The sequence below is a fragment of the Tursiops truncatus genome, chromosome 7 (genome assembly GCF_011762595.2).
Source record: "Tursiops truncatus isolate mTurTru1 chromosome 7, mTurTru1.mat.Y, whole genome shotgun sequence".
Classification (NCBI taxonomy): Eukaryota; Metazoa; Chordata; class Mammalia; order Artiodactyla; family Delphinidae; genus Tursiops; species Tursiops truncatus.
In genome coordinates this window covers 67,695,014-67,719,849 of record NC_047040.1, presented here as the reverse complement: position 1 = coordinate 67,719,849, position 24,836 = coordinate 67,695,014, and the positions used below count along the sequence as shown (strand labels likewise).

Below are 24,836 nucleotides of genomic sequence, written 5' to 3'. Positions count from 1 at the left end.
GGCCTCTCACTGTTGTGGCCTCTCCCGTTGCGGAGCACAGGCTCCAGACGTGCAGGCTCAGCGGCCATGGCTCACAGGCCCAGCCGCTCCGCGGCATGTGGGATCTTCCCGGACCGGGGCACGAACCCGTGTCCCCTGCATCGGCAGGCGGACTCTCAACCACTGCGCCACCAGGGAAGCCCCCTTGGCCTATTTTTAAAGTTAGATAGTTTGTCTTCATTTGGGAGTTCTTTATATATTCTAGATACAGGTCCTTTATCAGGTATATGATTTGCAAATCTTTCCTCCCAGTCTGTGGTTTATCTTCAAAAAGCAGATTTTAAAGTATTTAAAAATTTTAATGAACAAATTTTAAAATTAAAAATTTTTATTTTAATAAAGTCTAATTTATCAATATTTTCTGTTATAGACTGTACTTTTGGTGTCACACCTAAGGAATTTTTGTTTAACTCTAAGGTCACGAGATTATCTTTTAAATATTTTGTCATTTTAGATTTTACATTTAGGTATATGATCCATTTAGAGTTAATTTTTGTATGTTTTCTGAAGTATAGATTAAAGTTCTTTTTTTAAGACAAATGAGTGTAAAATTTTCTAGCACTGTTTTTTGAGAAGACTATGTCTTTTCCACTGAATTGCTTTTGAAATGTTAAAATTCAATTCCCCACAATGTATTGATATATGTCTGGACACTCTATTCTGTTCCATGAACAGTATCTCTCTGTCTGTGCCAATACACATTATCCAGACATTTTCTTAGTTAATGTAGCTTTATGTGTAGCCTTGAAATTAGGTAGTATAGTCCAAAAACTTTGTTCTTTTTTCTAAGGTTGTTTTGGATATGCTAGATCCTTTGCATTTCCATATGAATTTTTGAATCAACTTATCAATTTCTATAAAAAAGTCACCTGAGATTTTGAATGAGATTACCTTTAATCTATAGATCAATTTGAGGGGAATTTACATATTAAGAGTACTGAGTTTATTAACTCAGGAACACAGCGTATCTCTTCATCCACGTAGATCTTCTTTAATTTCTACTTAGATCTTCTTTAATTCAGTTTTCATTGTACAGTGTTTATTAAATATCTTGATCAGATTTATCGCTATTTTCTGTTTTTGATGCTTTGGTTAATGGCATTGCTTTTTAAATTTTCAATTTCCATTTGCTCTTTGCTAGTATGTAGAAATGTAATTTTGTTTGTTGGTCTTATATCCTAGAATCTTGCTAAACTCACTTAATAGTTCTAGTAGTTTTTGTTTGGTTGTTTCTAGTTCCAGTGAATTATCTACATAGATGATTATATTGCCTAAATAAATACAACTTAATTTCTTTCATCCCGATCTGGATGCCTATAACTTATTTTTCTTGCCTGATATTACTGACTAGAAACTCAAGTAAAATGTTGGAGGACATTCTTGCCTGCTCTGATCTTAAGGAAAAAGCATTTAGTCTTTCTCTATTAAATATAATGTTACCTGTAGATTTTTCATGGATAACCTTTATCAAGTAGAGAAAGTTCCCTTCTATACCTAGCTTGTTGAGAGATTTTATCAGAAATAAATGTTGAATTTTATCAGATGCTTTTTCTATATCTATTGAGATGGTCATATGATTTTCTTACTTTTTAGTTTGTTAATATGGTGAATTATATTGATCGATTTTTTAAAATGTGCATTCTTGGGATAAATCCCAATTATTCATGATGTATTATCATTTTTATACATTCCATTTGCTAAAATTTTTAAAAACATTGTTCATTATGTTTATGTTTATACATTAAATAAATTATGTATTATGTTTACAAGGAATACTGATCTGGAATTTTCTTTCCTTATAATGTGTTTGTCTGGATTTTCTCATTTTTTTATTTTCTGGAAGAGTTTGTGTAAAACTGGTATTATTTTTTTTTTAAAGGATTTTTTTTTATTTTTTTGCGGTACGCGGGCCTCTCACTGCTGTGGCCCCTCCCGTCGTGGAGCGCAGACTCAGCGGCCATGGCTCATGGGTGCAGCCGCTCCGCGTCATGTGGGATCTTCCCGGACCGGGGCACGAACCCGTGTCCCCTGCATCGGCAGGCGGACTCTCAACCCCTGCGCCACCAGGGAAGCCCAAAACTGGTATTATTTATTCCATAACTCTTTAATAGAATTCACTAGCCATCTGTGTCTGGAGTTTGCTTTATAGGAAAGTTTTAACTACAAATTCAGTTTCTTTAATAGATACAGGGTAATTTATGTTTTTCATTTCATCTTGAATGAATTTTGTAATTTATTTCTTTCAAAAAATGTGTCCATTTTATCTAAATTGTTGGATAGACTATTTTATAAATGTCACTTAGATCATGTTGTTATAGTGTTGCTTAAGTTTTCTGTATCCTTTCTTATTTCCTCTTTACTTGTTCTATCAATTATTGAGAATGAGATATTAAACCTCCAACTACAATTATGAATTTGTCTATTTCTCCTTGAAATTCTGTCAGTGTTGTTTTTGCTTTATGTATTTTAAAGGTCTGTTACTGGGTACATGAATATTTAATATTGCTATGTGTGCTTGACTCTTTTATCATTATGAAATTAAATTCTTGCTCCCTAATGATATTCTTGTTCTGAAATTTACTTTGTCTAACATTAACAAAGGCACTCCAGTCTCTTTTAAACTAGTGTTAGCATGGTATATATTCTTCCATTATCTTACACTTAATGTGTTGGCCTTTATATTTAATATAGGTTTCTTTATTTTTTTATTTTTTAACATCTTTATTCATATAGGTTTCTTTAGACAACATATACTTGGGTCTTGCTTTGTAATTCAATCTGACATGCTCTGTCCTTTAGTTGAGGTATTTAGACCATTTCTATTTAATGTGATTGTTAATATGGCTAAGTTAAATTTATTATTTTGTTGTTTGTCCAATGATTCTACCTTTTTCTCTATTCTGCCTTGCTTAAATGAGTATTTTTTTCACTCTATCTCATTTGTTGTTTATTAGCTATAACTCTTTGCTTAGTTATTTTAGTGCTTGTTTTAGTTTTTGTAATACATCTTCAACTTACCACAGTTTTACTTTCAAATGATATCATACCACTGCACATATAGGATAAGAACTCTATCATAGTATACTTTGATTTCTTCCTCTGGAATTAATGCTTTTCTCCTTATCATGGGTCTTGTTCTCCTTCTTTTCATTCCTGGTAATTTTTCATTGGATGCTAGACATTGATGATTTCATCTATTAGGGTGCTGGATATTTTTGTAGTAAGTATACTTGACCTTTGTTCCAAGATGCAGTTCAGTTACTTGGGAACTGATCTTTTTGGGTCTTGCTTTTTAAGATTTGTTAGCTGGGACCAGAGTAGTCTAGAGCTAATTATTCCCCACTACTGAGACAAGACCGTTCTGAATTTTTAAACCAATTTTCCCTGAATTGGGAGGTGTTCCAATTTGCTGGGAGGAATGGGTACTAGTCCTAAACCTACAGGTACTGTTTTATCTAAAATTTTCAGGTATTTTTTTCTTCATATACATGCATTGATCCGTATTCTGCTGGAAACTCAAAGGGAGACAGTGCACAGATCTCCAAGAATTCTCCTTCTGTGTAGCTCTCTTCTCTCCATTATTCTGTCCTACAAGCTCTAGCTACCTTAGTCTCCCTGGTCTCTCAGCTCCACTCAACTTAGGGAGTCTGATAGACTCCACCTGAATTCTCTCTCCCTGTGCCATGGCCTGAAAATTCTTTCAAGGCAGCAAACTAGGGTGATTTTATGGTTCATCTTGGTTGTTTCCTATCTCTTAGTGATCATCATCCTTGGTGAAAATTATTGTTGCATATATTTTGATCCATTTTTTGTTTTTTTCAGATCAGAAGGGAACATCTGATTTCTGTTACCCTGTGTTTGTCAAAAATGGAACTTGTAACTGCTATTTAAAAGGAAAAAGATTTTGAAATGCTATTTGCCAGGGAAGAGAATTCCAAACATCCCCTGAGTATTATATCTTATAACTTGATATTTAATCAATCAACTTAGATGCATCAACAGAGATTGGTATAGTTAAATCAGATCTTCTGTTTATGATTTATTACTATGAATTTCTTAAACTATGTTAACTTGAATGCAAATGTGACATAGACAAGGTGACAAGAAAGTAACTTGCATTCATTTTCAAGATGGAAGAATTGAATGGTTTGACTGAGCTACTGATTAGTTCCTTAACTGCCCACTGGTCATTTTAGTCTATTTTATGTGACCAAAAATGTAGAGCCTGGTGAACCCTGAAGAATTATCAAAAGTAGTGTATTAGTGGAGGCCCAAACAATTCTGAGCCCAAATTATTCTCTTTCTTTCATTTTCTGAAGAAAACGTAAAGGTATCACTTTTTACTTAGTCTTTTTCTTTTTTCTTTTTTTTTTTTTTTTCTTTTTTTGTGGTATGCGGGCCTCTCACTGTTGTGGCCTCTCCCGTTGCGGAGCACAGGCTCCGCACGCGCAGGCTCAGCGGCCATGGCTCACGGGCCCAGCCGCTCCGCGGCATGTGGGATCCTCCCAGACCGGGGCACGAACCTGTGTCCCCTGCATCGGCAGGCGGACTCTCAACCAGTGCACCACCAGGGAAGCCCTTAGTGTTTTTCTCAACAGCTAAAAATTTACTTCAGAGTATATTTTCCATTGATATCTTTATCTGATTCTTCCTTCTCAAACCAGAGGTCATAACTGACTGTATAAAATGCCCCAGCACCCTGATTAGCCAGTAACTATTCCAAAGGTCTTCCTTTCTGGATTTCATCCTTTCATTACTTATCCCGAGGATCTCTGTGGAATGAATGCCTCCCCCTCTCTGCCACGGAAGGATTATATATTCTCTGATAATATGCTTACGTTTTTATTAGGCCTAGTCCCCAAGATGCTGCCCCCCTGAATATGCCCCATGGACTGTGACTCTCCATATTTCCTGCCCATAGACCCAAGTCAATGTTTCTGGGCCAAGGTCAAGTCCTGTAAGAATAAGGGTGAATGGAACATTGAATAAAGTTAAAATATTAAATACTATCTATCACTGAGAACTTCTAATTTTTTTAATAAACAAAGAGAAACTGATTAGAATAAAACTAATCTTCACAAACATGCTAGCATATGTAGTTTCTCAAATATAATTGGTTTAGAGGTGTTTTTTGTTTTTTTTAAAGCAAAATAAACTATTGTCAGGGAGTCCATTCTCATTGCAAAGGAAAACATTTCACAGTGCCTGTGTACCAGAAAACCTCTCCCAACTGCACTTGTTACTGATTCCATTTGACAAGTGGCTGCTTCTCGATAATTACTGTACAAACCATTACTTCCAAAATAAACTCTCATCAATTTATCCTGCTCTTCTACATTCATTAATAAGTATCTTGTAAAAATAGGTGGCTGAACCTGCATTAGTAAATGCAGATGCTTATATTAAAAGATTGTGCTTTTGTACATCTTTTGTCTTTGAAAGCTATGTTCAGTTCATCTGCAATAAAAGTCCAGGGACGAGCTTCCCTGGTGGCGCAATGGTTGAGAGTCCGCCTGCCGATGCAGGGGACACGGGTTCGTGCCTCGGTCCGGGAAGATCCCACATGCCGCGGAGCGGCTGGGCCCGTGAGCCATGGCCGCTGAGCCTGCGCGTCCGGAGCCTGTGCTCCGCAACGGGAGAGGCCACAACAGTGAGAGGCCCGCGTACCGCAAAAAAAAAAAAAAAAAAAAAAGTCCAGGGACTTTTATCGAGTAAGGGTGGGGTGGAGCCAAACCCTAAATTCAAAGGGTATTTCGAATTCATTTTTATTTAATCATCTTTGAATTTAGTCAATAAAATATATACTCTTATAAGGCCAATTTCAGCAGTTAAAGAATCAGTTTGTCGGGCTTCCCTGGTGGCACAGTGGTTAAGAATCCGCCTGCCAATGCAAGGGACACGGATTCGAGCCCTGGTCCGGAAAGATCCCACATGCCGCGGAGCAACTAAGCCCGTGCACCACAACTACTGAGCCTGCGCTCTAGAGCCCGCGAGCCACAACTACTGAGCCCTCGTGCCACAACTGCCGAAGCCCGCGTGCCTAGAGCCTGTGCTCCGCAACAAGAGAAGCCACCGCAATGAGAAGCCCGCGCACCACAACGAAGAGTAGCCCCCGCCCGCCGCAACTAGAGAAAGCCCGCGCGCAGCAACAAAGACCCAGTGCAGCCAAAAATAAATTTAAAAAATAAATTAATTAAAAAAAAAAGAATCGGTTTGTCTGTGATACATACAGTGCTTTACATCCTCTTGATTTTCACTAATTAGAGCATCTGCCCATATTTGAGAGGCAGCCTATTTTTACATGGAGCTTACAAGGGGCTGAAATATGGCAAAACTGAACAGATTTTTTTGTTTGTTTGTTTTGAAACCTGATTGTAAATCATGCTTGTGATGATTGACATTTGTCTAATTATCAGTGCAACAATTTGAATATATCTTGTTTCCTTTTGCTTTAAAAGATTTTCTGATGATTTCAAACTGAGATCAACATTGCACACTAAATATTTATTAGTAATACTGGTTCCTCTGAATGGTAATAAACTTCTTTTGTCTTACAGCTTATTATTGAGGCCAAAATGTACTTTTTTGCTGATAACAAAAATATACTTTTCTGACCACCAAATGAAATTTTCAAAGCTTCTGTTTTCCATTCCCAAATAATTGGAACATATGTATATTATTGTTCTAACATCGATCTAGTTATTGACTCTTGGTAGGATTGATCAATTGGGACTTTCATTCAACAAACATTTATTGAGTACTAGAGGAGTGCTTGGTTTTGTGCTAGGTGCTGTATTAAAGATGCCATTTTATTTTGATTTCAAGGTATATATCAAGTTCAAAGTTCAATGTCTTTGGAGCATTATTATTGTAGATATTCTCTCTGTTTCTTCTTTCTCATTGCAATTAACTCTCAATAATATAAGTATAATGACAGCTCCCAATACTGGTTGCCTATGCATTTTATAGCAAATACTAGATGTGCTTACCAAAAGTTACTTAAAGATATGGTCTTTGTTTTTAGCAGTGTCTCAAATTTTCTCACCTTATTCTGTAAATAACCTTGCCTCCAGAGATTTTAGAATTACTGCCATAAGACCACAAAGCAAACAATTATTCTCCAAGACAGTTCTGATATGAGATATAATGTCTCAAAAGATTCTCTGACAAATAGCCAAACCAACCTGACAGTGTAAAATGAAGCACTTGTAGAAAAGTCTAGACTTCTCTTTCTTTTTAAAAAATAAAACCCCTTCTCTGCAAAAAAAAAAAAAAATATATATATATATAATATATATATATTATAGGGTAAGATATATATGTATTTTTGTGATAAAACCCCTGACAAAAATTATTTGTGAGCCCCCACATGGCACTGGGTTACTTCATTTCCCTCACTTTAAACATAAAGAAAATGTTAAGAAATATTTTTTCACTTATACATGGTCACCCTATAATTTATAGTATTAATGTTAGAACTCAAAGTTTCTGGTTCTCTGCGATGGTCCAGTATCAGAAAATGATGTCAATACTCTTCAATTTTCTTCCATAAACAATGTCAATATTCATTTATTTTTACCCATACTTTTATTTCTTCCTAAGTTCTCCATCTAGTCTTCTTCACTTATCTTCATTTCTCATATGATATTTTGTATCTAGGATGATTCCTAATCTATTTCCTGACACCTTCTGTCCATTTCATCTCACTGGTAACCCAAGTAAAATAATTTGTCCATTTAAAATACAAATGACATGTAATTTCTAAAATTCCCATTATATTAACTTGGAAGGAGAATTGTTGGTGATTATGTTTTCCCCTTCCACAGTATGACATTGCAGTCCAGAAAATAAAAGATTACCTATGTTTCAGATGTAAAAAGAATAAAAGGATAGCTGGTGGTCATTGAGAATTTAATCAAATTCAAATACAGTTGGAGCCTTAAAAGAAATTTGTGAGATAACAAATTCTTTAAAGATAATTCATAAGTCGTATTTATGTTGGTCAAATCATATTGGTAACATAATAAAAGAGAAAAATAAAGAAATTAAACCATTTGGCATTGAGAATAATTAATCCCATACCTATTAGTATTGCAAATCCAGAGAAATGTAGGATGTTGAGAAATTGGAAGGTATTCTACCAGACAGTCTAGTTCAATGATTTTACCAGACAGATATTTTTGGACCACTCTAATGTTTAGAAGATTTCTCCTGATTTCAAACTAAAATTATCTGTTTTGTAATGTCTTCACATAGGGCCATTGCTTCTTCTGAAGCAATATAGAAGATTTGCCACATAATTTCCATTAAAATAGATAAGTGTTATATCTACATGAATTTTTTTCTTCACACTGAACAATTTTAATGCCTTCAACAGAGTCAGGGACCATTTTCCAGGCCCCCTTCCATCATGATGGTCTCTAATGGTTATCTTGGGCTTGTTAGTTTTTTCTGAAGATGAGGTACCTAGTTCTCTTGTGATGGTGTAGATAGTACTGAGCAGAGATAATTACATCTTATAATTAATACAGAATATTTCCTCAGATGCAGTGTGAAGGTTTGTTGTTGGAGCATATAAAACTTATGGTAAATGAAATGACCACTTTTTAATAAACTCAGTTTTCTTAACTTTAAAATAAGGATGCTGAACAAGATGGTTTATAAGATCTTTTCAAATTCTAAAATTCTTGGAACCAATTTGGTAGTAATCACCTTTGTTGTTGGCAAACTTCCTAAGAGAGATTTCTGTGTCTCCAATCCAAATGACGAGAAAACTGTAGAACAAAATAAACACAAATGTGGCAAACTGCTAGATACTTTGCTTTAGAGTGAAGCCAATCCATTAAGTAATCTGAGGTACAGTTGTTCAACCAATCACTGAAACACCTATCATCTAATCCTCATGTCTCCTGAGTACTAGCATATTCATTTGGAGTCATCACAATGACAAATGAAACTCAAAATAATAAACTAAGTATTCTTTGTTATGTCTTGGTCTTAGGAATTCATTCTTGCTCCTCCTTAAAATCCTTTCTAATCCTACTAATTCAGTATACTCCCTCTGATTCTCTATGACACTTCTATAGCTTTCAGCTTATTGTGCTTTACACTATAGATATGTGTACACTTGTCTAAACATCCCTATGATAATGTACCCCCCTCAAGGGCAGAGGAGGTATTTTAATCATCATGATGTCAAAAAAAGAGATCTAACTCAGCTCTTACACAGAACAGACATTTCATAAATATTTCTTGAACTGAATAAAAATGAATTGAGTACCACATTTTATAGCCTTTAAGCTTTAAGTCTGAGAGGTGAACTGAATTGTTATTGATGTCCTTAGGAGATTAAGAGGAAATTAATTTCTTATCTTTTAAACATGCACAAAATATCAATCTCATAATAATTATAGGACATTATTTGGAAATCATTGCAGTATATAATTTGTCTAATTTACTTGCATAAATATGTATTTATTGAACATACATGGTTTTGAGTTGTGGCTTCTGATTTGCTATTTGAAAATCTGTCTTTTAAGTTTCTGGGAATATTGATGAACAGTGTAATAGGTCAATTTCTGAAATCTTGGAAAGATCTTTTCCCTAATCTTGTTATGCTTTATAAATTGAGAGGGACTATTACTCGCTTCAGGATTCATTTTGCCTTAATTTTGTTAACTCAGCCAAAACATTTTTATTGAGCATCTCATATTCACAGTGTAGTGTGAAACCAGGAGCATTGAGAACTCAGCTGGGGAGAGTGTACAGAGTAAGATTAACAGTGAAGCAAGAATAGGGTCCTGAGGAATATTATCAACTGAAGAACAGGGTCAAGGGTAGAAATCCTCTAAGGAGACAGAGAAGGAAATGTCAGACAAGTAAAATAAGATTGATCAGAATGTGGTGTTATGGAAAACATGATAAGGTGTTTCTAGAGTGATTGAATGATCAAGAGTGTTAGACGTTTGTTATAGAAGAATAAGAATCAGAAGAAGAGAAGACTGAGGGGGAAGAAGAAAGAGAAGGAAGAGGGGGAGGGGAGAAGATAAAGAAAGAGAAAGAACAGTTTGTATTAATAAGCTTTTTCTGTGCCAGGCAATTCTGTTAAGTGCTTAACATGCATCATCCCATCTGGTCTTCCAAACAACTTTATGAAGCAAGTACTTTTACAGTAAAATTTCATGATACCACAAATTCATATATAATATGATTGGCAGCTGGTTCCCAGACCCAGGAATTCTCAGTTAACTGCTTTGGTTCAGTAGTCACTTCATAAACTTCATAATAATATAGGACAGGGTTTGCTGTATTATCTCCAGTTTACAGATGAGAAGGCTATGGTTCAGAGATTAAATGACTTCAGTTGTCACAGTTATGAGAACACCAAGGAGGCATTATTTACATCAGATACCAAGTGATGGTTAATTTGATGTGTCAACTGGACTGGGCCACAGGGTGCCCAGATATTAGGTTGAATATTATTCTGGGTGTATCTGTGAGGGTGTTTCTGGCTGAGATCAACATTCGAATCAATACCTGAGTAAAGCAGATTGCCCTCGCCAGGGTGGATAGGCATTATTCAATCTGTTGAAAGTCTGACTAGAACAAGAAAGCTGATGAAAGGAGAATTCACTCTCTGCCTGACTGTCTTCAAGTTGGGACACTGGTCTCCTCCTGCCTTCAGACTCAGACTTGGACTGGAACTTAAACCATCACTCTTCTGCTTCTCAGGCCTTTGGATTTGGACTCAAACTGTGTCATCAGTTCATTTGGGTTTCCAGCCTGCCAACTGTAGATCTTAGGACTTCTCAGCTTCTATAAGCATGTAAGCCAGTTCCTTATAATAAATCTCTACACACACATACACATATATGGATGGATACATATATCTGTGTATACATATATACATGTATAGTTCCTATTGAATCTGTTTCTCTGGAGAACCCTGATTAATATACCCAACCACCTCCACTCACCAGCCAACTCTAAATTAGCCTGCTAAAAGGCACAGTGCTTTGCAATTTAAATGCAGCTTCAAAAGCCCTTCTGTGCAAAATTTCTGGAGTTGTCAGTGGTCACAAAGACTGAGTTAATTAGCGTATAACAGTATCATGGACTTGAGAATACTTTATATTCGTTAAATACAGAATTAATTATTCTTTAAATATTCTACTTAATCTGATTCTGCTTCTAGTGCTGTGTATTCCCTAAATACAAAATGGAAAGTTTCTCTTTTTGATTCCTCTTAGATTTTGCACTGACAAATAGGGGAACTTCACATCAGCATTAGAATTCCCCAGAAACTCTGTATCAGCTCATCTTTCCTCAGCGGCTAAAAAAAGTGACATATTTGTTAAGTCTATTGTTCATTTTCATACATGTAGCACTAATTAACATTAAAAAACTCCACCTCCCTTCTTATAACCTTGGTAAGAACTGGGTATTAAAATAACTAGTCCAACTATAGTCAGTGAGCAGCTTCAGGATAGAAATTATGCTGTTGATGCCCAAGATATTTCAACAGAGATGATATCCTGAAGTTTCTGTGAGTCATTTATGCTTTCAAGTTAACAATATAATGCTGCGTTTTTATAAGGTAACTTATAAGCAAGCACATTAGAAAGAGATATTTATAAACCAAACTGCCCTTCGTGAGATCAGATGTCATGTCTTGTATACTGTATCTCCTTCCTTGGGCCAAAAGACCTTGGTTGGAGAAACCCTACGTAGAAGGCTAATTTGAGGAGGGAGCTCTTGGCCTTTTTTTCATATGATAATTTTTTCTTCATTAGGAAGTGATGAGGTCGTCAAACTGACCATGGGGTTTCTACAATATAGTCCTTTAAGAACCTGACTAATTTGTCACAAATTATGCCAAACGAAGGAGTATAAACAAGCAATAGTTTACAAAATACATATTTCAGTCTGGAGAAATTATGCATGCAATATACTTGGTAGTATTTCTGTTTTTTTTCAAATTTATTTATTTACTTTTATTTTTTTTGCTGCTTTGGGTCTTTGTTGCTGTGCATGGGGTTTTCTCTAGTTGCAGAGAGCGGAGGCTACTCTTCATTGCAGTGCGCGGGCTTCTCATTGCAGTGGCTTCTCTTGTTGTGGAGCACGGGCTCTAGGTGCACAGGCTTCAGCAGTTGTGGTGCCAGGGCTCAGTAGTTGTGGCACACGGGCTTAGTTGCTCCGCGGCATGTGGGATCTTCCCGGACCAGGGCTCGAACCCGTGTCCCCTGCATTGGCAGGTGGATTCTTAACCACTGAGCCACCAGGGAAGCCCCTTGGTAGTATTTCTATTAGAGAATGGAGGAAGTGTGCTTCTCAGTGCCCCAAAGAAGGAAAAAAGTTATAATTAGATGTCATCACTATGCATTTAATTAGGTTTTCAAAGAGGGGGTCAGTCTACCTCACTTCTTGGAAGCAGACATCAGGTCATGCCATGGAACTTGGTCACGCCTGAAACTTTGATTGTGCCTGTTCCAACCAAGAAGGCGGATTTCAACTGCCTGGACATTAAAAACAAAAGAAATTCCATCAGTGAGACATCAGAACAGTCTGATTTTTATTTAAAATTTTCAGAAAAAGTAAAAATAAAAGGGTCTTTGTTGAAAAACCTCCTGAATGATTTATAACACTTGGACTTCTGAATTTTTCATTTCAGAGATAAATTTGGGTCCAGAAAGTGGAAAGTAATATCTGTTGATGAAGCTTCCTAAAATACCATGGTGCTCAAACCAAGCTCTGTGCAAAGTTACTTCTTGAGGTGTGATGAACAAAATTTCCTCTTGTGATGGAAAAAAATTAAACTTTAAAAAAAATGAAAGTCAATGATGAGTGAGCCTTAACATTTATTGATGTGTAGTTCAAGAAAGGTACTCCTATTATCTAAATATACATCAAGAAATAGTTTATTTCAAACCAGGACTTAATGGGAATACAAATTAGAGAATCTGGGACTTTTCCTAGACATGTCGAGATTTCATTTGGCATTTAGGACAGCGATTAGATGGCTTTTGATACTATTATGAAATTTTATCTACATCTGGAGAAATTTTTCTTTATCTTCAACCATCAGTTAGTTACCTATTGTTTTAGTATTAAGAACCTATATTTCATACATTCAGACTGAAGTGTGTCATTGCCTTCATTTGGTTCACTTTAGTTGAGCAAGTGCACCTGAGCATCACTTATGCTCAGGGGTGTGTGCTAGAAACAAGGGCTTTGAGTCTAGTATTTCCTCAGTTCTGCATAGGAAACAATAAGCCCGTGTTCACCCATAGTGCAAATGCAATTAAAAAAAAACTCTGGGAGCATAGGGGAAGGAACACATGTCTCTGCTTCTGTTTAATCTGGGCTTAAAATAGTGAATAAGGTTTTACTAACTCTTTTGCCCATTCCTCTCACCATGCCTTCCTCCTATTCTTTCTCCTCACAGTTAGATTTCATTTTATGAATGAATATAAGATTATGCCCTTCCCTGCTTACATTCTCTCATGGCTTCCCCTTGCACTTAGAACAAGATCCAGTGTCCTCTCCAGGGCATGCAAGTCCCTCCCATGATCTGGCTTTGGTCTTTCCAGCCTCAATTTACCTGGCTTCCTGTTGTGCTGCAGCCAGGCTAGTCTTTCACGGTCGAAGCCCAAAACTGCGGCAGGCTCTGACATCTCCTCTTACCACTGCATGGAAATCCCTCCCCTACATCCTTTAGTAGATTGTTCCCTCTCCTCACTCAGTTGGCAGCATAAATGCCACCTTCTCAGAGAGGCCTTCAAGGACCTTAAACACTCTAAAATACCACGCTGCTTTATTTTCTTCCTAGCATTATCTGAAAATATTGTACTTATTTGTTTATGGTGGGTCCTGCTACAACTACCTCTATACCCAGGGAATGTAACCTGAGAGAGAGAAGGAGCCCCACTTGTCATGTTTGCTATGTATTCCCACTTCTAGTACAGGGCCCGGTACACCCCAGCAGGTCAGTAATCGTTACTGAATGAATGAATCATGGTCACTATATTTTCAGATTCTTTTTCCATTTTAAATAATAGTGAAGAATCTGGTTGAGTTTTCTCTTTGTACAAATAAGTATACCAATTTATATTTCGGTGCAATTTTACTAACGTAATGATCAGTTCTTGAAAGAAGGCCAAGTCTAACAAAATTTTAAAAAAGATATAGGAAGTGTTCATGATGTCTTCTCCTTGGAGTCTTTGGCCAGTGTTGTTGGCCTCTCATGGCACTAAATTCACAAATGTAAGAAAAATTAAAAACAAATTACCTCCTCCTCTTTTTATGTTTTCAACAGTACCATTGTCTCTGAGTGTTCCCCAATGGGGGTACACAGTGTCAGTTTGCACATAACTTAGCAAGGTTTTAACACTATTTCAGTTTTGTTGCAATCTTCCCTTTATGGGAAGGCTAACATTGCAATATTATTAAAAATGCAAACCAATAAGACATGAAATGGCTTGCTTATTGCTAACATTTATGCAAAACCACTTAAAATGTTAAAAAATATTAATCTCCTACCCTATGTAGCAATTAATGCTGCACAGATGATGACAATTGTTTTTTCCACTGGAAAATCACCAGCAATCCACATTCTCTTCTTCTGCTTAATTAACACAATTATATATATCCTTCAAAGTCACAGGAAACTGGTGTAATTGCTTTTGTAAGTTCAGCCAGTCTCCAATGAAGAACAGATTGCTAAATTAAATGCAAGTAATTTGAAGCTTTAAAAAAAAATCAGGAATATAGACATTCTTGCCCCCATATAGTATGAGGTGATACAAAGGTCAGGGAAAGAAAAGAAAAAGTAAGAATTCCTGGACCTGTCTTTGATTCTCTGTTGAGATATTAACTACATTTTAAAGACCATTTGTCAAGCAGACATCATGTTATATAAAACAATTATACTTTATAATCAGCCACAACATTGTTGTCAACATAGATGTGTGCTGAACTGATTTGGAATCAAAGACTCGGTGTGTGTGTGTGTGTGTGTGTAAAATAGCCCTAAAGTTTCTGAAAAGCAGAAGAAAATAAGGATTGCAGAAACAAGGTGGAAAATAATTCAAAAAAAATTTACTTATTTACTTTTATCTAGAGAAGGTAAAAGAGAGGACAGTGGGGAAGTGGGAAAAGAGAAAGGCAGAAAAACAGAGATCAGAGTTGAGGAGATACACACACACATACATACAGTCCATCCTCATTATTTGTGGATTCTGTATTTATGAATTTGCCTACTTGCTAAAATTTATTTGTGACCTCAAAATCAATATTCTAGGCATTGTCATGATCATTCTCAAACATATACATAAGAGCAGTGAAAAATTTGAGTTGCTGGACACACATTCCTAAAAGAGGCTAAATAAGGTGATGTTCTGCCTTTCAGTTTCAGCTGTAAACAAGTGTCCTGTTTGTGGTATATTTAGTGGTGTATTTTTGCATTTTTGTGCTTTTTGTTGGTGCTTAACTATTTATAATGGTCCACAGGCATATCGCTGGAGTGCTGTCTAGTGTTCCTAAGAGCAAGAAGGTGGTGATGTGGCTCACAGAGAAAATATGAATGAGGTAAGCTTCATTTAAGCATGAATTATAAGCTGTAGGTTGTGAGTTCAATGTTAATGGGTCAACAATCTGTATTAAATCAGGCATCTTTAAAGAGTAACACACATAAAACAAGGTTATGTATTGATTTGTTGACAAAAATGTTGCAACCAGAGGCTCACAGGAACCTAGCCCTGTATATCTCTTAGGAGCAATGATTCAGTATTTGCTAACTCAGTTTTGTAGTGGCTTTATGAACATAACTACTGTGAATAATAAGAATCAACTGTGAGTGAGTGTGTGTGTGTGTGTGTGTATACAGCTGATTCTTATTCGCAGTGGTTATATTTGTATATATAGAGAGAAACAGTAAGAGAGAACAAAAGAGCTATCTCATGTCTTGGATCGAGTGTGGATTGCTTATCTGGAGGCCAAATCAAAGTGTGTAAATAAAAAGTGATAGGATTAGATGAACAAGTAGGTGTTTAACTCAGAGCGGAAAAAGAATTAATCAGTCTGTACAAAAAAGAGGGAACTTTGATTGTATGTCTCTTTAACTCTTTTATTATATAGAGGGGGGATGTGGGGATGGGCATAGTGGTCAAAAGTAAGACTCCAGAGACCAATTCAAATCTCAGCTCTCACCCTCTTAACTTCTGGGCCTCATTTCATTATCTATAAGATGGGGATTATAATATGTCTCACAGGCTTGTAGTAAGAATTAAATAAGAAATCAAAGATTGTAGAAGAGTGTGTCATATATTAAAACATTCAATTAATAATGCAATTATGAGTAAGCACACCCCAGGCTTATATTTACGTAGAATCTTGCTGGTGGAGACCAGCCCCCATGTCCTTTTATCCGCAGCTCACTGTTTTTTCATTGCACCTTTCTTGGGCCATTGAGACACCATTTGGACTGATTTACCCCTAGATGCTGTTATGATGGTTGGCAAGGAAACGTTTGTGTTCCTAAGGTATGCTTTCATAGCATAGAATACAGAGTTGAAGGAAAAGTAATGTAAGCAGTAGTTAAGAGGAAGAGGGATGTCTGCCTCAGTTTTCTCCTAAAAGAACATCATTTCCAAAGAAGAGAAGTAATTTCAATTAGCTTGTATGTTATGGAGCAAAGGAAAGAGATAACTTCGGGGATGGGATTAGAGGAAGCAATGTTGGTTGGTTAGTGGTTTTTTGAAAGACACTAAGGCATGTTTATATATTAATGGAGATTTGTCCATAGACACCCAAAGACTGATTAAGTAACTTAATAAAGATGGCTACTGGAATTAAAAACAAAAACAAAAAACGAAGAAGAGAAGTAAGAAATCATGCTAAGTTTTACTCATCCACTATGCAATCACCTGTGTTCATAAAATGGAATAGACTTTAATTCCCACCATGAGCATAAAGCAAACCAGTGTAAAATGGAAGAGATTTGCCTTTTTTCTTTTTTTTAATGAAAAAAAGAGAAAAACCCCAGCATCCCCAGCCTCAGTTTCTTTATATACAAATGGGAATAATAATACCTACTCTAGGGCTTCCCTGGTGGTGCAGTGGTTGAGAGTTCGCCTGCCGATGCAGAGGACACGGGATCGTGCCCCCGTCTGGGAAGATCCCACATGCCGCAGAGCGACTAGGCCCGTGAGCCGTGGCCGCTGAGCCTGCGCGTCCGGAGCCTGTGCTCCGCAACGGGAGAGGCCACAACAGTGAGAGGCCTGTGTAGCACACACAAAAATAATAATAATAATAATAATACCTACTCTATCAAATAATGTTAAAATCCCTAGGAAGTATTTGTGATAGAATATTCCACCAAAGCTAGATATAGAGGTCTATCCAAAGTAAAATTAGTTAGGATTTAAGGCAACTTATTTGATCTCACTTTACACCACTACAGAAGCCTTAGAATGAAGTAAAATTACAGTGCATTACCTTTCATATCATCTCTAAATGTACCTGCATAGAAATTCTTTTCAAGATGTTATTAATAATAATAAAAGAATCTATTACTTCACATGTCAGAGGGAACAATTCAGGATACAACTACTATTTTAGTATATTTAGCCAATCCTTTTTATCAGTGTGAGTGACTGGTACAGAGCTGGTGAATGAAATCTACAGATTTTATAACTTTACAGTTTGGATTAGACCAGATAACATTGACGAGTACTTCAAAGAATGTTCCTTTTATTTTTTCCCCTCTCTCTCAGAGGGATTCTGACAAAGGTTCATATTTTCATCTAGAGAAGCTTACTATTTAAAAAACATATATTTCTTTTTAAACCCATTCAGTTAGCTGCCCACATTTGTATTAAATACAAACTGTTTCATACAGTTCTTTCTAGAAGCCAACGACGTGCCTGTAATATACCTCTCCATAATAGATTCACTGAAAAAACGTGACTTATTTTACATTCTAAATGAAATAATGGTACATTTTAGCCATTTCTATTGCCTTTGACATAGGTATATTTCCATGAATAGGATATACTTATTCCTTAGGAGTTGACTAACAAATAGTATTTTAGTCAAATAGTATTTGTTAATTTTAAAAAGTATTCCATCAAACAAGATAGCATTGTTGTTGTTGCGTTGCTGTTTTTTAGTTTCATACTTATACAGACTGGGGCATATCATGAAAGGAGACAGAACTATACTTCAGTAAGTTGTCCCAAGTGCATACTATTTATTATATATTTGAAGGTTCCGTTGTAGCTAATGATCTCTTAGCCATAAAAATTTACCTCATTGAATTTCAAAAATATTACAAATAGGTAAGGAGATGCTAACTAAATCATCAGATTTACTAAATTTAAATGTTTATTTTTATCCATTTCTAGAGTAAGATGCGGGCATTTCTCACCATCAGAGTGTAGGGTTAATGTATGAGAAGACCATTAAACTCCCATCATTTAAACATGATAACTGCCTCACATGTCTACATAATGTTTCAAAGCTATTTTTAAGCCATTTAAGCTTTTCAATCTACACTAAGCATCCACCAAGAGATTTTCTATTAAATTTAGTACAATATTTTAAATGATCAGCACAACTCGATTTTAAATAAATTCTAGAGTAAAAGTAATTTCTAAAGACATAACTTACATAATTTTCCTCAGTGCATCACTGGCTCTGAATAGTGGCTTTCAAGTTTAAATCATTAAAAATCTTTTAGAATCCCCAGGCAGCTATGCCTTGTATAAATCTAGTGTAAATTTTAAGGAGTTAATTGGGGCTAAAAATGACAAAATAAGTTTGGTATACTTACATGTTTCTGGTTGCCCCAAATAATTTAAAATAGCAAATGTTTCACAAAAGTTGTATAAACAACAAGTAAAGCACTAGAAAATTTTCAAACAAGAATTAGAATTATTCCTGTATCCTAATAAAATTTTTGATCCGCTAAGAATACTATTGGCTAGGATATTATTATGCCAACTAGTGCATCCTTGGGACATGGGATTTTGTGACTGGGAACTTGGGAATTTCACCTGGAAAGAGCAGATGACTGTTGGGAATGATTGGCTGACTCAGTGAAGACAGAAAGCTGAGGTAGAACACAAAGGAGCTATTGATGGCTTTTGTCTGTGGAAGACAGAAGCCTAAGGGAAGGGTGACTGCTCTCTCTTAGTGTCATGGATGTCACATGATAGAAAGTTTTATGTTTGTTTCTGACATTAGGCAAACAAAAACCTTTTGAATGCTGAATTAGGCTCTTGTTTTGAGCCTGCGAGCTGCTACTCATTCCTATTGATGAGTGCTGATCTGATTGCAGCCCTTTTATTTTTATGGTGTTAACTGCGCAGGGAATGTGGGTAGAAGGCCTGAGACAGGACCACCGACTTTATCCCTCCAGAGTTCACATAGCTTTTGGAGTTTTCCTTTTTTTTGGTGGGGGGGAGGGAGGAGGAAGGGGACGTCTCAGGAGCTTACCAATCTCTTTGCTTAAATGAACAATATGAGGTAGGCCTTCTGAAACCAGTTTAGCAAAAGACTCTTACTTTCTTTTCCCTCTGGAGAAGAATACAACACTATCACCATGATTCAGTTTTGCTTGTCTGGGTCTGTGCAAATTGTGAGGGAAAGAGAGTGCTTTGAGGGAGCCCTTCCTTTTCCCTTTGGTCCCTGTGATCTGTACTCACTTTAGGTTCTAGGTTCAAAATTCGATGACTTGGCAGGAAAAGATCAATCCATTTTGTAAAGACATGGTGAGGATTGTATTCTTGTTGAGGGAGTCATAGATTGAAAAAACTGAAGGCATTTTTAAAGCCCTTGATTATGGCAGACTTTTAAATATATACATTCACTTTAAATTAAAAGAATTCAGAGAAATGAGAATAATTTCTGCTTTCTATGGCCAGACTTTGAAGTGGAGAAATGTGGAACTAAAAGCAAATAGCATAACCTGTTTTAATCAAAAGGAGTCTAGCAAGAAACAATCAATTAAAGAACAGTCTGATTCTCTGCGACATCAATGTATGAAAATCTGTTAGACGCCAGATTGTGTCTCAAGACACATATGATGAACTGAACAAAATGACCTGCTAATAGCTTTTATGGGTAATAAATGCGTCATGTTATTTGTAATTTTGCAGATGGTAAATCAAGCTAATATCGAAGCTGAAACAAGCTACTTGTTAAATATACTTCAAAATGATCTGTGTTATTCAAAAACTGTATTGCAGAGAAAAGAAAGATGATTACTCCTTATATTTCTAAGCATCTCAAATGGATAAACATTCCCATTCTGCCAGGAGGCATTTAAAATTTTAAATCCTTTGGAGAAAGCATGCCTGAAATAAATTTAAGCTGAGAAACGCTAAGTTTATTTAGATTATGAGCAGGAACAAAAACGTAAAACCTGTGCTGAAATTGAAGTGTGACTTTATTGCATACAATGCACATTAGATATTTCCAATCAGCGTTTGGAACACTGACCTGGCAAATTTGAACATTTGAGCCCAACACATATTAACAAATGAGGCGGGGGATGGACATGCCATTCATATTATAGACTCTTTTGAATAGTCTCATTTGCCTAAAGAACTCTTTAGCTTCAGTTTTGTTGTTGTTGTTGTTGTTGTTATAAGATCTAAGGTAGATAGCAACACAATTCTGGGGAGGTTAGGAAAAGAGGAGCCAGGACAATGGTCCAAGAAATCACTCCTACAGGGAAAAAAAACAGGAAAAAAAAAGACTGACTGCCCATGATATACAAAGGGAAAGTCAGTCAAATGAAAGGAAAAGTTAACTTTGTAGATGGACAGGTCAGATATTTGAATCCCAAAATGGGCTCTTTCTATGTTTGAGCTGGTTATTATTAACCTTAAACCATTTTGTTTGCCATCTGTAATATATGTCATGTAAGTAAGATCAGTTCTGTGTGTATTTATTTATTTATTTATTTTTGCATGCAGGAAAAGCTTTATTAAGTCACGGAACTGTTACAATTTTTTAAAACTGCAGTGTAGAATACTTAAACATTTTTAAATGACTTAGGAAACAATTGGCATATATTTAGTAAGCAAGTTCTACTTTCACAATTTTCTCTGCTCCCACCCTCAATGCTCAGCTATAGAACATTCATTTACTTATCATGTTTAGTATCTCTGTCTCACAGTCAGCTGTCAGAGCTTTTGTTGCAAAAACATGTCTCTTAACAATTAAATACACAATGGGAAGATGTGATCAGACATTTACAGGACTTGAAATGTTTAAGAATAATACACAATATTAGGATTACAAGAAGGGCAGTGACATCTTGCAATTCATTTTGCTATTTCCATTCTCTTTTTTAAACATTAATCTCTAAAGTCCGTCCAAGTCCCATCCTTTAAAATGCATCCTGTTCCTTTTCCTCTCCTCCTCCAATGTCCATATTTTAACAATTCGAGTCCTCTTGCCTGGGAAAAAGAAAAGTTGCTAACTCACAAGGGACATTTATTGACATCTAATTGTTACAACCCAAAGGACAGCACAAAAGTCAGTCATGTACAGGTGACACAGCACAATGGGGTCTGTCCATGTTTTCGGCACCCTGAAGGAGAAGCGGGTCGGGCTCCTTAAGGCTCAGGGTTCACATGATGATCACTTGACCACCAGCTTCTCCGTGGTCTTGGGGATCTGGGATTTCTTTTAGGGAGGCTGGGCACCGGTGGCAGCGGCGGGCTTCTTCTCGAAGTTTATCAGCATCTAGAACAGCGCCTGCACATTGATATTCATCTTGGCGGAGGTCTCCAAGAAGGCACAATTCCATTCCGACACGTAGGCAGCACCTTCCTTCTCGCTCACCTCCCGGTGGCTCTCATCGCACTTGTTGCCCACCAGGATGATGGCGCACTTTTGCGGGCTGTTGCCTTTGAGTTGACGGATTAGCTCATAGAGGGGCTTCAGCTCCTCCAGGGTTTGCTTTTTGGTGACGGAGTAGACCAGGATGAAGGCGTGACCCTGGCAATGGCAAGTCGCCTGGTAGCGGCGGCCGCCGGTGGTGTCGGTGGTGTGCATTGCGCCCGCCTTGTGGCTGCATCCCAGCGCCTGGAGGTGGGTATCTTCGATGGTCGGCAGATACGCCTCACGGAAGTTGCCGCGCACGCACCTCTGCACCAGCGCGCTCTTGCCCACGCCGGTCGAGCCGACCACCACCACGCGGAAATCTCTGCTCCTCCTCTGGGGCAGGCAGGTACGGATGAAGCTCAAGGTAGGCAGAGGCCGCAGCCGCTTTATCAGCCGTTCCTTGAGGCCAAAGCAGGAGCTGCCCATTGTCGGGTATTGGCGGGGAGATGCGTGCACACCTTCTCTGGCACTTGGCCAGCAGTGAGGGAAACCTCATAAAGAAAGGAGGACACCAGATAAAACTCCAGCAGCCCCTAGCCCACACATATCCTGCAGTATTTTCTCTTTTCTCCATCCAAGGCTGATCTGTGTATTTATTTTTAAAGAAGGGTAATCTGAGATATAAATATAGAAAATCTCTAATAAGGTTTATTTTTAAATAAATGTAATTTAAGGTGTATTTATATGTTTTTTCGGATACATTTATGTTTTCATATATATACATATGCATACACGTATGCATATATACAGACATATGTAAACATATTAAAATTTTATGAACTGCAAATTACATTGCTTTTCTAGGAAGCCACAATAACTTGTTTCTTAAGTAAAAAAATATGTTTTATTTTTCTTTAAGGAGGTTATATGTGTCCAATGAAGTAATTCTAGTATTAGGTAGAATCAGGGATCTAGAGTCTTTACAAATCAGATGAATTTTAGTTTTAGATTTACCTGTTACCTGGAACATCTAGAGAAAAATCAATGAATGCCTTAAATTTCCAACTTTTTAATGGTAACAAAATGTTAGCTATTTATCAGTTCTCTGTGATATGACTTTGAGGACAGTGACAGTGACAGCAGTCCTATCTTTTAGTAATTAAAGAAAAAAAAGGATAAAATATCACTTGTTGAAGGAACAGATGTTTGCAATCCATTAACATCCATTAATTCACTGTAGAATCAGAAATTTATAATAAAACTAATCCTAGGCCAAATTATGAAGCTGGATATTATTACAATCAGCAGTTCTCAAAATTCCCCTATGTAGTCCTTTTCACAGAGATTCCTGATGCCTTTCCTAGTTCCCCACCTCTGTCTTCCCCATTTATTCAGTTAATTCAATCACTATAAAAAGGCATGTATAAGACAATATCTCTACATTTTCTAGGATGTTTTCAGCTTAAAGTAACAGAAAAGAGAACTGAAAGTGGCCTAATCAACAAGGACATTTATTATTTCACATAACAAAATGTCCAAAGGGATGTCACCTCCAAATTTCATTGGTCATCTCATTCATTGGTCATCCCATTCATTGGTCATTAGCAATCTAAGATCTGTCTTGTGCTGTCCACCAAAATAATTTTAGTGGTAAAATCAAATTATAAAATATATTTATTTACACATATTTTATATCTTGCTATACAATTAAGGAAATCATATTTCAATCAAATATGCAAGGATGTAATTCTTTCTCACTTTTCTTTGGTCTAAATGCTTCTCACTGTCAAGAAATATTACAAGATAGATGATGGGAAGCAGCAGATTTAACACATGTTAATTGGTGATTCTATGATGCTGGATACTAATTATACCTATTTTTGCTGTGTTGAGACAGGATAGAGGTGCTGATGGAGTTGGGGAATTGTAGGATGGTGGGCAGCACCAAAACTGGAAGAACTCTGACATTTATCCCTACAAAATATGTCCAGTAAAGGGTATTTTAAGGGGGTAGTTTTGCAGTCAACTCTAATAAGAAAGAGAAAATCAGAAAGTGGTGAGAATGTGGTCATGATATGGAGTTCTTATTTCTTAGCAAGGTCAGGCACAAGTATCTGGAAATCTTGGTTAGAAAAATGCATTGAAAATGTCATGCAGTATATGTTGGACTCCTCACATGAGCAACCTACTTTCCTGGATCATAATTTAATACTCCAGAGTGTAAAACTCATATGGAATCAGAAAAGACCCCCAATAGCCAAAGCAATCTTGAGAAGGAAGAACAAAGCTGTAGGCATCACACTTCCTGATTTCAAACCACATTACAAAGCTTTGGTAGTCAGAACAGTATGATGTTGGAATAAAAACATAAATCACACATAAATCAATGGAACAGAATAGAGAGCCCAGAAATAAACTCACACATTTATGGTCAATTAATTTTCAACAAAAGCACCAAGAATATAAAATGGGAAAAGGATAATCTCTTCATTAAATGGTGTTGGGAAAACTGGATATTCACATGTAAAAGAATGAAACTGGACCTTACATCATATACAAAAATCAAGTCAAAATGGATTAAAGACTTGGACATGAGACCAAAAATCATAAAACTCCTAAGAAAAAACATAGGGAAAAACCTCCTTGACATTAGTCTTGGCAGTGACTTTTTGGATCTGACAGCAAAAACAAAGGCAACAAAAGCAAAAATAAACAAGTGGTACTATACCAACCAAAATGCTTCTGTACAGCAAAGGAAACCATTAACAAAATGAAAAGGCAACCTATGGAAAGAGAAAAAATATTTGCAAACCACAAATCTGATAAGGGATTAATATTTCAAGTTATACAAGGAATTCATACAACTCAGTAGCAAAAAACAAACAACTCAGTTTAGAAGTGGGCAAAGGACTTAAATTAGGCAGTTTTCCAAAGAAGACATACAAATGGCCAACAGGATTTTT

General features: G+C 36.6%; 1 protein-coding gene across 1 annotated transcript; it reads right to left on the bottom strand.

Annotated features, from left to right (window-relative positions):
• Window positions 1-21,539: 21,539 nt before the first annotated feature.
• On the bottom strand, window positions 21,540-22,359 carry LOC101327200 (GTP-binding protein Di-Ras3-like). Its single transcript, XM_019922365.3, has one exon. It carries the CDS (start codon window positions 22,357-22,359, stop codon window positions 21,793-21,795), a length of 567 nt encoding a protein of 188 aa, XP_019777924.2. The 3' UTR covers window positions 21,540-21,792.
• Between the last annotated feature and the right edge of the window lie 2,477 nt (window positions 22,360-24,836).